This window comes from Mytilus galloprovincialis, chromosome 1 (genome assembly GCF_965363235.1).
Source record: "Mytilus galloprovincialis chromosome 1, xbMytGall1.hap1.1, whole genome shotgun sequence".
Lineage (NCBI taxonomy): Eukaryota > Metazoa > Mollusca > Bivalvia > Mytilida > Mytilidae > Mytilus > Mytilus galloprovincialis.
The window spans coordinates 11,206,345-11,218,606 of record NC_134838.1 but is presented as its reverse complement, the minus strand read 5'-3'; the positions used below and the strand labels follow the sequence as shown (position 1 = coordinate 11,218,606).

Genomic DNA, 12,262 nt, shown 5'->3' with positions numbered 1-12,262 from the left:
TAATATGTCACTTGTTAATTTTAAAATGTTTCTGTTTATTTCAGTCTCCTGATACTGGAAAGCAGTCACAACTTAGTCTACGAAGCAGATTTGTAAGTGTTGTTTGGAGATTTTTGTGGAATCAGTTTTATACCTCATATTATAATTATCTGCTCATAAAACATAAACATTATCTTAATTTTTGGGATAAGATTCCTTTCAAGCAATCCGTAGACTTATACCGGTGGCTCAGAGCAATTTCCCTCACGTCAATCGTTTTATTCTAAACATTAAGGAACATCTCAGATTCTTATGATTGTCTTGCTTTAAAAGTTAAAAGCAAACAAAGGGATTGAACTTAATCAACTTTCCTATAATGTTCTTTTCATAATCTTCATGTTTGATAATTCCCTTGACTTCGATGCGTGTTTTTAACAACACACAAAATCAGAATTAAGCACTATTTATATTTAGTGTAGTTATAAATTTAGAAACACGTCAGAGGGAATTCCCAGTTTTGATAAAATGCGAGAGTTCTCTGAATACCGATAAATCTATTTCTGTCATATAAGAACTGAAGTGGAGTTTTTCTTATATGTTACCGTTATGAAACTGATATTTGAGATTGTACTTCCATAAAGAAATTGAGAACCATCTAGGTCGTTTAATAAGCATTTAATATATCTTCCCAGGGTTTGATTTGGAAATTATGCGCATGCGTACAGTTTTCTTGACTTTAAGGGGTTTAAGATTGAATGGTTGCTCTGGATTCCCTACTCAATTTATAACTCATGGGATCTTTCCTATATATGTCTGCTATTAAGGGTTATTGTTGTTGCATAATTTTAAATCATATGCATCATTTAGATTAAAATAAATATATTCCACATCGTAGAACACCCCTTCAGGCGAAATGGAGTCTTCCATATTATCGTTTCGAGTTGTCTCCCTTCCGGCAGTAACTTCCGTGAATTGTGAATATAAACAAGACGTCGAGTATTAGCTCGTTCTGTCAATAAACGTCGTATTATATTAAAAACGAATGCAATATAAACCGATAAATGTGTACGGAAAGGAGCCATAATGACTGACCCAAAGGAAATTAAATATTTAAAGAGTTAGGAATGGGGTTCCTCCTAGAATAAATGTAGGAAAAAAGGTGATAAGATACGAATTGAAATCTACATCTACATCATACGACGACCCATCAGCACATTGATGACTATACGTCTGCGCATCGCTAACAGACACTTAATAAAATATAATAACCAATGAGTGAAATAAAATACCTTCTCTGACATCTCTCACTCTGAGTCAGTCAGTGACTGTTGTGGAAAGTAAACTTGGTATTGATAGTACAAAAATAAAACTCAATAGACCTAATTACATTGTTCATACACTTTTATCCTGGTTAGGCTATTTTGTAACTATTTTACATGTCTGTTTGTCATTTGAATTAGTTTTGAAAATAACATTATCCAGCTACATGCATACATGTGTCAATGAAACAATGGCAATCGTATCCCTCAGAGCAATCTGCTCTTTGATTACTATATGTTGACATCTTGTAAAATATATTGTCTTCATAAATATTATGTATGTAACAAAATTGAAAAACTTCCAAAGTGGTCTCAGGTAGAATGCACCTGGATCAATATCCTGCCAAGTCAAACAAAAGTCCTTGTTGTTTCTGCATTTTATTCACATTGCATTTATGGGTAAAAGCTCCACATTTGATCATGTTTGTTTGAACGGATTAATTCAATTTACATGTAACTGTGTAACTAATGGTATCATCAATGAAATGTAACTGTATTCATTTATTTTCTTACAGAGTGGATCTAACATATCATTATCTGGTTCCCAGATGGGTGACATTCCAGCACTGAGTATAACTATACCAGCATACAGGTTACAAGGTTATGGATCTGATGAACATTATGCATATGAAGTGCAGGTAAATTGCCATGACAACTCTGAGCAATTGTTTTCAGTTTTGAGAAAGGTTTAACAGCAATGTTTTCTTATTTAGACATTTATTTCAGTTGACTTTTAGCAATATTAGTCAATGATTCAATATTGAATTAGAATGTATACTAGGTTTTTGTTGCCCCACTTAGTGACATGTTTTATTGGTCTGTGTGTCTGTTGGTTTGCATGTTCCACCGGACATAGAAAATGAGAATGTGAGTGGGGCATCAGTGTACTATGGTCACATTATTTCATGTGAAGCTTATTTTGCAGGCTATTAAATTTTTCAACTAAGAACAATAATATTTTCATTATTTTTATTCATATGACATTCCAACAACGTCAAATAATTAACAATACACAATACAAAGCACTAAATAACAATACAGTGGTTACAAGTCACAATACAAAGCACTAGATTTTAACACAGAGGTAACAATTCACAATAAATTTAACAGTCTCTGGAGAATACACAGAAATCTGCTGTCAGTGACTGTACAGTAGTGTCATTGTCTTGTTGTGATGGTCTTGGTGAACCCTCTGATGAACTATCAGTAGATGAAGGAGAGGTGTTGTCTGACTTCATGATCAAGGTAGACAACTCTTGGACTTGATTCCATTTCTTCTCTCTATATTGGTTGTACATTTTACGGATACCAAGTGTAGTTGACTTCTGAGTTAGAAGATGTTTACTGTATCCATGACTACCATTGATGTCTGCTGTAAACAAGTAGTGATCTAGTTGTTGGAGTTTACCATCTAAGAAGCTGAGTTGAGTAACTGCTTGGTCATGTGCTGTGAGTAAGGTCTTGAGCTGCTGAGCATAGTATAGGACAGTAGAGTATTCCATTATTGTTATAAATTAGATTGTATATTAGTAATATGTTGGTTAGAGGACTAGTTCAGTGGTTTGAATACCTTTTCCCAAAATATGGTCCTGTTTATATATCTTTACAATTTACTCAAAATTAAAGTTAGCTTGGGTTGGGCTTGTGTTTGTACCAAAATCTTCTCACTTCCTTTCTGTAAGATTAAAAGATTGTAAAACAAAACATTTCCTTAATTAGTATAGATAAAAGGGATTATCAATTCATGATTAAAGATGAAAGAAATTAATTAAGTAATGATTGAAAATGAAAGAAATTTGTTAAGAAATGATTGAAGATGAAAGAAATTAATTAAGTTATAATGGAAAATGAAATAAATTAATCAAGTCATAATTGAAAAAGAAATAAATTAAATCAATTCATAATTTGAGATGAAATAAATTAATCAATTTATAATTAAAGATATAAGTATAATTATTCAAGTAGCAACTGTATGCAAGTAAAATTTGTAGGCAATAATTAGAGATAAAAATAATTTTTATGGCCCACTTAGGAGCATTATGTTTTTTGGTCTGTGCATCCTTTCATTTGTTTGTCCATCTGGTCTGTTCCTCCATCTGTCCACCTTCAGCTTAAAGATTTGGTTATGGTTGCATTTGATGAAGTTGAATTCCAATCAATTATAAGCTTAATTAGTACACATGTTCCCTATGATATGATCTTTCTAATTGTAATGCCAAATTAAAGTTTTTACCCCAATATCACGGTCCACTGAACATAGACAATGAAAGTGCTGGAGGGGCATCCATTTACTATGCCTATGGACACATTCTTGTTTGAATATTAAAAATGGAAATATTCATTACAGCAAAACAAATGCAAGTATGTCAACTGTAACACATGTTAAAAATGTCAACTGCAAGCAGGATCATACCTATACCCCACACCTGTATTTCTGTTGAATGAAATTGTCATGCATTTAGAATAATGAATTTAATTTTTACAGATAGCAGTAGGAGATGAAAGGTGGACGATATACAGAAGATACAGTCGATTTAGAGATCTTCATCAGGAATGGAAGAAACATTACCTACAGGTAACTCCTTTACATTTTTAGGTCACCTTGTAAGGGTTGTGCAAATTAATGCAATTTCTTACCATTATTTGCTTGTTAAATATTTTCAAAGGCCCTTTTGTAAAATATATTGAGTCTGATGATCTTATAGTGCGGTGACAGAAGTGTAAAAAGTCGTCTAGATTGCGAGTTTAATCTCCCCAAATAACACACGGCTAAAAATGGTCTTAACTTAAAGACAAATATGTCTTCTTTAGTTTTTGCCCTGTCGTCAGTATTTCGTACGGTCACTTTTTTCTAAAAAGTCGTTTTAATGACTGGTAGTATATTGGAGAGTTTCAACCCCCCTTTTTCAAAATAAAAAAATGGGTATGTTTGCTTACATTTAATTGAAATAGTTTTTCCTGAAGCTATTTTGACATGTCAAAATATGCTATTCAGTATTTTATTTTCTTCTAATCTATAAAATTTGTGAAGTTTAGACTATTTAAAATTGAGGTAATTTTAATTGCAAATTCAGACTCAAACTTTAGTTTCTTCTTCATAGTAGTAATAACAATTATCCCATAATATTTTTAGCATATAGTATTTAATAAAACTAACAAGTGATAAAAATTTCGGAACCAAAATATGAAAAAAACCTTAAGAAATCAATGGGAAAAGAACAGAGTAAAAATCTTCAATTTCAACACGGAACTCAATCACTTGCCTTCCGTCCCATTTTGTGTATTAGTCAATAATTTGCTCTCAAATGATATATGAAATTACTACCTTTTTCGCTATTATATACACATATTTTCAATTAAAGTGCACTGATATATGCCACATACTTTGTTTATATATGTTTATATTCTATGTTTTTTCGTTATAAACATCAAATATACTTTGTCAGAAAAGTCTTATTGTAAAATTAAAATAATTGACGGATAGTTTCAGTAAATATTCCGTGATATGTCAAGTCCTTTGCAACTTGCTCAATTAAGTCCAAAGAACAGACAAAAGTCGTTAAATTTTATGCAGTGAATAAAAAATATGCTAAAAAAAACCTCGATTGAAATTTTGAGTCAATTTACCAGTTTAGTGAAGTCGACTTTTGTATCTGCATTGCATAAAAGATTGGATGAGGGGGACATCAAGATGTTTCATGCGATAGCTGTTAATTTGAAGAACTCCGTGCAGGAAGTTTGACGACATACAATTATCTGACTGTTGTCCCTCAGTTTCGGGTATCCAGTGTACACGTTCTAGAACGCAGTCGTTCATCTGGAGCACTTGTTTATTTTGTTGCAACAAAACATTTTAGAAAGATAAAAAAATACTCAAGTTTGAATCAGATGAGCGTATTAAAAATGTTTTATCCGTGTCAGATAAAGTTAAAGTTGAAATAGTTTCCCGTCCATCTTTTAAACTTCAAGCACTCTGTCATTTTGGTTGCATTACAAAATATTTGCTAAAAACGAAAAAAAAAAATCCAAACCCGTGGAAGCAGATATTTCAGAACACGATACTGCTTTTACTAATTTTATTTTGGCTATTGACAACGATTTAATGGTCATTCCTCATGACACCGTTACTTGATAAATATAGATCATTTCTTCAGGCTGATTCTAATTTAAAATATTCTACATGTAAAATGCAGTCTAAACTCATTTATTTCTATAGAAATTCAGTTGTCAAACAACTTCAACAAGTTCAAGGCAAATATAACATATTATTTAGTAGCAAAATAACTATTTAAGATGCCATATAAGCTTCTAGTCAATTGAAAACTGACCTCAATGTCAACTGTAATAGACACAAATAACGGACAGATATTTAATTCCGCTGCAAGTTTACTTAGAAAAGACATCGAAACTCTAAAGAAGACTACCCAACTTCGGATGAATTGTTTCTTCCTTCTTAATTCAGTCAATGCCTTCGTATTTATTGCAATTCATTCTATGGTTACTCAATGAAACTGCATACAGCCAAGACTATTCTCAGGAAATGACACCAGAGAAATTGTGGAAATGCTAAGCGATTGTTGAGGCAATCGTTTTTGTTTTACTCCTTTTTATTTTATTGGCTTTACAAATGTACCGCGAGTTTGGTTCAAAACACCTTGTTGAAACATTGAATGCCAATTGATTTTATGCTTCTTAAAATAAAGTGGGACGCTATCTAATGTGTTGCCAACCATGAAATTGAGCGAATTCAAGATAATGTGTACTTCTCGTATGATGTTTCCCCAGCATCTTTGCATACAAGCATATGGATGTCATCACACCTTCCTAAACCCCCTTACAGATCTCTGTTAAATTTTGGATGAACTGATAGGGATGGTTTGAAGCTGGTATCTTTTAGGAACAAATATCTTTGGACTTCCTACAATACCTTGTCTGTACTTGTAAAGAAAAACTCAAAATAACCTGTTTGCTTTGAGCAGAACCTTTCATGTGCAGACCTGTGGCCATGAGTGAAATGTGTAGAAATATTAAAACATGTCAAAATGTTAGAAATTATTATAAATTAAGGAATGTATCTCCCTCATGCAAAGCTCTGATTCCTTTCACGGATTTGGCAATACTTTTTGGAACTTTTGGATTATAGCTCTTCATCTTTAAAATAAGCTTTGGATTTCACATATTTTGGCCACGAGCATCACTGAAGAGACATGTATTGTTGAAATGCGCATCTGGTGCAGAAAAAAAGGTACCGTTATTGTTATTACTACCACTGGGTCGATGCCTCTGCTGGTGGACTGTTAGTCCCCGAGGGTATGACCAGCCCAGTAGCCAGTCCTCCGGTACTGGCATGAAAATACGGATTTTTTGTTTCATTAAAATTTGCTGTTACAAAATGTTAGAAATTATTATAAATTAAGGAATGTATCTCCCTCATGCAAAGCTCTGATTCCATTCATGGATTTGGCTATACTTTTGGAACTTTTGGACTATAGCTCTTCATCTTTAATATAAGCTTTGGATTTCACATATTTTGGCCACGAGCATCACTGAAGAGACATGTATTGTCGAAATGCGCATCTGGTGCAGAAAAAATGTGACCGTTATTGATATTGTGACGGTTGATAAAAATGAACATGATGGAGATAAGGGTTGATTTGGTATAAAGCTTGTTGCACTGGTACACACGGTTCCAGTCCCGAGGTTAGGGGAGTGTTGGCGTGCCCTTAAAAAAGTTAAACCCGCCACTATCTGTATGTGTCAGTTTCAAGTTACGAGACGATAATGCAGTGTTTGTCGTTTGTTTCTATATATTATATTTGTTTCTTTATTATTTATTTTGTACATTAATCAGGCCGTTAGATTTTTTGTTTGTTTTACATTATTCGTTTCGGGTATTGAAGACTTTGCAGTATGAATTTTACTCATTGTTGAACCCCGTACGGGACCTATAACTGTTTTATGTCTCATTTGAAGAGTTGTCTCATTTGCAATCATATCACATCTTCTTTTTTTATATATGGAATACTTTTGAAGTCTGTGGTACGTTGCAAGGGAAAAAAGGGGGGATATAGTTACAAAACCTATAATGTAATAGATATTAACCAGTGTTAAATACACAACAAAAGATAATACTGTGGTAGCAGTAATAATTGTGAAATAAAACCAAAAAGCAACGAGTAGTCTATAAAAAACCTGAAGTATCCGCAAATTCTATTTGAGTTCATATTTGACTGTAGTGTTCTATGGCTTTGGTTTGATACCTCACCCAATATGATAGTTTAAAAAATAATTTTAAAGTATTGTCCTGCATGGCACTTGATTTTTACCTGAAATTGATATTTTTCATAAGGTTAAGGTGCTCTTAACATTTTATAGGTTGAAAACTTGATTTTTGAAGTTTTGTTTATATAACGTCGTTTTAGGATTTTTTTTGATAAAAAAATCTCAATAATTAAGGTTTATGTATAATAACAAACATTACTAAAGCCAAAACAGTATCATTTGTATTTAGGTAGAGTTTAGAAATAGAAAAAAATGTCAAAATTGAAACCCACCCAAATTTTCACAAATTTTTACATATGACCTTTGACCTCAATTTAAAAAAAATGTGACCATATCAAGTCCTGACGACAGGCATATTATTATAGTACACGATTTCCTCTTTCCAATGATATATTATGTAGGTGTGTGTTCGGTGGGGAGATTAAACTCCAAAAAATCTGCCTTCAGTCACCGCACTATTATCACTAGATTAACATGGCCGAAGTTAAACTCTTACAATTTCAAGAATTTGATGAATATTTAAATGACTGAAAAGGGTAGGAGATGAATGAAAGGTAGCAACCATACAACACAAGCTAAATGATAATACCCATCAAATAATAGCCTGATTCTTACAAAAATAGCCCTTTACCTTCCATGTGTTATAACGAAAGAAATACATGTACACATTTTTCTAACAAAAATTGTTAGGTCTATGTCAAAGGTCAATTTGGTTGACCAAAAGCGTTTACAAGTTTAAACGAGGACTTTTCTTTCAGATTGGAGGCCTTGTTTTTCCACCAAGAAAACTGCTCAGAAAACAAGAGAAAATAGCTATGGATAGACAACAGCAATTAGAGGTATTTCAATTGAAACTGTACTCGAATCAATTATATCTTTCTTTCATTTAAGAATTAAGATTAAATCTAAATAAGAGTTATTAAATATATTGCATGGTGACTAATATAACATAAAAGGATAACAGGAATGAACAAAAACAATTGGACTTTAGAATAGATCATACCAATTGGCAACAACCCACTCAAAAGGGGGTAATGCCAAAAACACATAAATAACAGAGCCTGTTGGTGAGTTATAGCCTGACCAGTTTTGGTCCTTCAAGGACCTTCTTCCAAGTCAGAATAATGGATTAATAGTGCCAGACAACATGTATTTATAAAATGTCCAGATAAATATCCATTATTTATTTTCAGATACATCCATTCGGGATTAAACTATCTGTTCAGTTAAATAACTGAAGGACTTATTATCAGTTATGGTTAAACTTTATTCAACTGATTTTGTATTTCAAGTTGAAATTAAACCTGGTGATACATACAGGTTTCGACACTCTTCACTTCAGTTTTTCTCGTTAAAATTTGTAGGAACTCAACACAATGTGAAAATACCACAACACTCAGACAGAGTTCAAATTTGGGTTGTGCATCATTTACCATTCTAGAGTCATGCATCTTTTCAACTTGGAAAATTGCAAAGCTTGAGCATTTGTATCCTCAGACTCATTTCAATATTTAAACAATGCCTGTATGAACTCAAATAGCATACTTCCCACTTTAATGGTCACAGGGTTGATTATGAGAACAGCTTAAAATTGGTCATTATTTACTGCTGCTACTGTTGAAATAGGATGTTTGTTATTTAATTTCACATAAACATGTCAGAAAGCACCCTTTTAAGTAAAGTCAACAAGACACAAAATAGCAAAGTGTAAAATTTGATTACTTATAATCAATTCCTTCATACTGGTTAAACTGTAGTGATTAACTGCAATTCATATTACCGGTACTTGGTGACAATTTAATGACAGTTTCTATTTTATTCACAGGTCTATTTAAAGAATGCTGTGACTATTTTAATGAGAACTCCAGATTGTCCTTTACATCCATCCAGGAACTTGTATCTCAGTAAACAGATATTATGTGATTTTGATCCCTTCTTCAAAAGAGGAATATTTGAGACATCTAAACACAGTACATCATGATAATAATAAAGGGCTGCGCTTTAGCGCATGATACGCCCGTTGCTCTTTTAACTTGTCTTTTATGCTTTAAATGAATTTATATGATCAACTAGAAATATATATACAAATCAAAAGGGATGTTACATTAATATATTCACCAAAGTTTCATAAAATCCCCCTTTTTTTAAGTATAAAAATTCATTACTTAAGAAAACGTAAAATCTAAAATTTATAAAAATGGAAAGGGAGCTTATGTCAATAGATATAAACAATTTATCAAAGTTGCATAAAATTTTGTGAAAGTGTTAGTTATTGTCCCAAAATTGAAAAATCATTTCTTTTTTAAGCATAAAAATACATAACACAGAAATGTAAAATCTGAAATTTATAAAAAAATTGAAAGGGAGCTTACATCAATAGATATAAACAATTCACCAAAGTTTCATGGACATTGGTGAAAGCCTTTTTGAGTTATTGTCCGAAGTGTTGAAAATCCCCCTTTTTTTATGAATAAAGCCCCATAAATCCAAAACTTAAAATCTGAAATTTATAAAAATTGAAAGGGAGCTTACATCAATAGATATAAACAATTCACCAAAGTTTCATGGACATTGGTGAAAGCCTTTTTGAGTTATTGTCCGAAGTGTTGAAAATCCCCCTTTTTTTATGAATAAAGCCCAACAAATCCAAAACTTAAAATCTGAAATTTATAAAAATTGAAAGGGAGCTTACATCAATAGATATAAACAATTCACCAAAGTTTCATGGACATTGGTGAAAGCCTTTTTGAGTTATTGTCCGAAGTGTTGAAAATCCCCCCTTTTTTATGAATAAAGCCCCATAAATCCAAAACTTAAAATCTGAAATTTATAAAAATTGAAAGGGAGCTTACATCAATAGATATAAACAATTCACCAAAGTTTCATGGACATTGGTGAAAGCCTTTTTGAGTTATTGTCCGAAGTGTTGAAAATCACCCCTTTTTTATGAATAAAGCACCATAAATCCAAAACTTAAAATCTGAAATAAAAAAAAAACGAAAGGGAGCTTACGTCAATAGATATAAACAATTCACTTAAGTTTCATGGAAATTGGTGAAAGTGTTTTTGAGTTATTGTCCGAAGTGTGGACGACGGACGGACGGACGGACAACGGTATACCATAATACGTCCCGTCTAAAAGACGACGGGCGTATAAAAAAGAGGGAAAATGGTCGTAATCTGCATAATGTAACCAAGGAATCTCAAATTATAAATTTTGTTTGAAATCCATGAGCTTCGTCAAAAAAATGTGAAAAGATCAATATAATTTTATTAAAATTCCTGAATCTCAAAAAAACATTTCAAATTTTGATTCATTAGTTAGAAACTTTTTTTTTATTTTAAATGTTATATTTTTTCTTAGATATTCTAGTGCCATAGAATATATAACATTAAGAAGTGTTATGTATGATATTTGTGTTCACCAAATAAGGCTGTGAGATTATGTATATTCTTGTACATTTACTGTTATTATGTAAAAAGATTTTATCCCATAAGGATGTGATCAGTTCAACATTTTATATGAAGAGAATTTGCAGTTGTATTAAGATAATAGTGCAGTCTGTTCTTTTCACCGTTGCTTTTGTTCTTTTTTTTTTTTTTAAATGAACGATACTCATTAGTATGAAATTTAGAAAAGAGAAATAATAGTGCTATATTCAATTGTAAGTCTGCCAAAAAATAGGTGAAGGTTGAACATTAATTTTATAACAATACTCGTTGTTTACAAGGATATATTAGAATTGGGAATGAGTAATGATAGTGCTATATTCAATCATAGGTGCAGGAAGTTTGGTTGAACATTATTTTTAAAGTTGTACATTTATTATTGTATCATGTGATAAAATCTAAAAAGATCTCATATCTCCAACACATCCAAATTGTTAATCATATTTATCGCTATATTTCAAAATTTTCCTTTGATCTTATTAACTGATAATTTCCTTTCTCAGCACAGTAGAGTGAATTGAAAATTTATCGCTAGAAAATAAGAATGCATGTGCCTTTGCCACTGAAATAAACAACGCTTTCATAGGTGAAATAGCAATAAACAGATTATCATTGGTCATCCCAACTCAATTGCTTTTGTCACTTTTGCCATACTGGCTCAAGCGAGATCAATCACTTTGAGATGACCAACGATAATCTATAAATATTTTCTATCATGAATATGAGGTATTTATTTATTTCCTCAGCAAAACAGGCTTCTTGCTATAATATAATTTAACAAGAGATAATACATTTTGTTTTCCACATCACAGAAGAGGTAATAAGTAATGATGATAATTTTCTGTTTCTATTGTAAATTTTTTACCCTTTATTGGGAAGAGCTGTTTTTATAAAGAATATGAAATGTTAAATTTATAGTAAGGTTCTATTGGTCTTTTATTAAGCTTAAAATGAACTCTCTACATATTATTGAAAGGGACCTAATAATGCTAATACACTTTTTAAATATAATCAATGGAATCCAACAGGCTTCCATGAAATTATCTACAAGAATCATATTTCCTTTTAAAATTAATTTGGATTGTATCTTATTTGGTTTTTACAATGGCTCACACAATAATCTGTAAGCAGAACTTAAATTCCCAAATAAGTCAGTGGTGAGGGCGTATGCCCCTAATTGATTTGAAAATATACATTTATGTATTTTATAGTATAGATCTGTTCAAATTTTT

The 12,262-nt window shown here is 31.7% G+C and overlaps 1 protein-coding gene across 1 annotated transcript in view; it reads left to right on the top strand.

Annotated features, from left to right (window-relative positions):
* LOC143065190 (kinesin-like protein KIF16B) overlaps positions 1 to 9,846 on the top strand; it is a 46,239-nt gene extending 36,393 nt beyond the window's left edge. Inside the window, exons 32-36 of the mRNA XM_076238611.1 lie at positions 45 to 92; positions 1,814 to 1,936; positions 3,784 to 3,873; positions 8,339 to 8,419; positions 9,406 to 9,846. Of these exons, the coding sequence (XP_076094726.1) occupies positions 45 to 92; positions 1,814 to 1,936; positions 3,784 to 3,873; positions 8,339 to 8,419; positions 9,406 to 9,561 (498 nt within the window). The 3' untranslated portion in view covers positions 9,562 to 9,846. The remainder of the gene's footprint in view (positions 1 to 44; positions 93 to 1,813; positions 1,937 to 3,783; positions 3,874 to 8,338; positions 8,420 to 9,405) is intronic.
* The last annotated feature ends 2,416 nt before the right edge of the window (positions 9,847 to 12,262 follow it).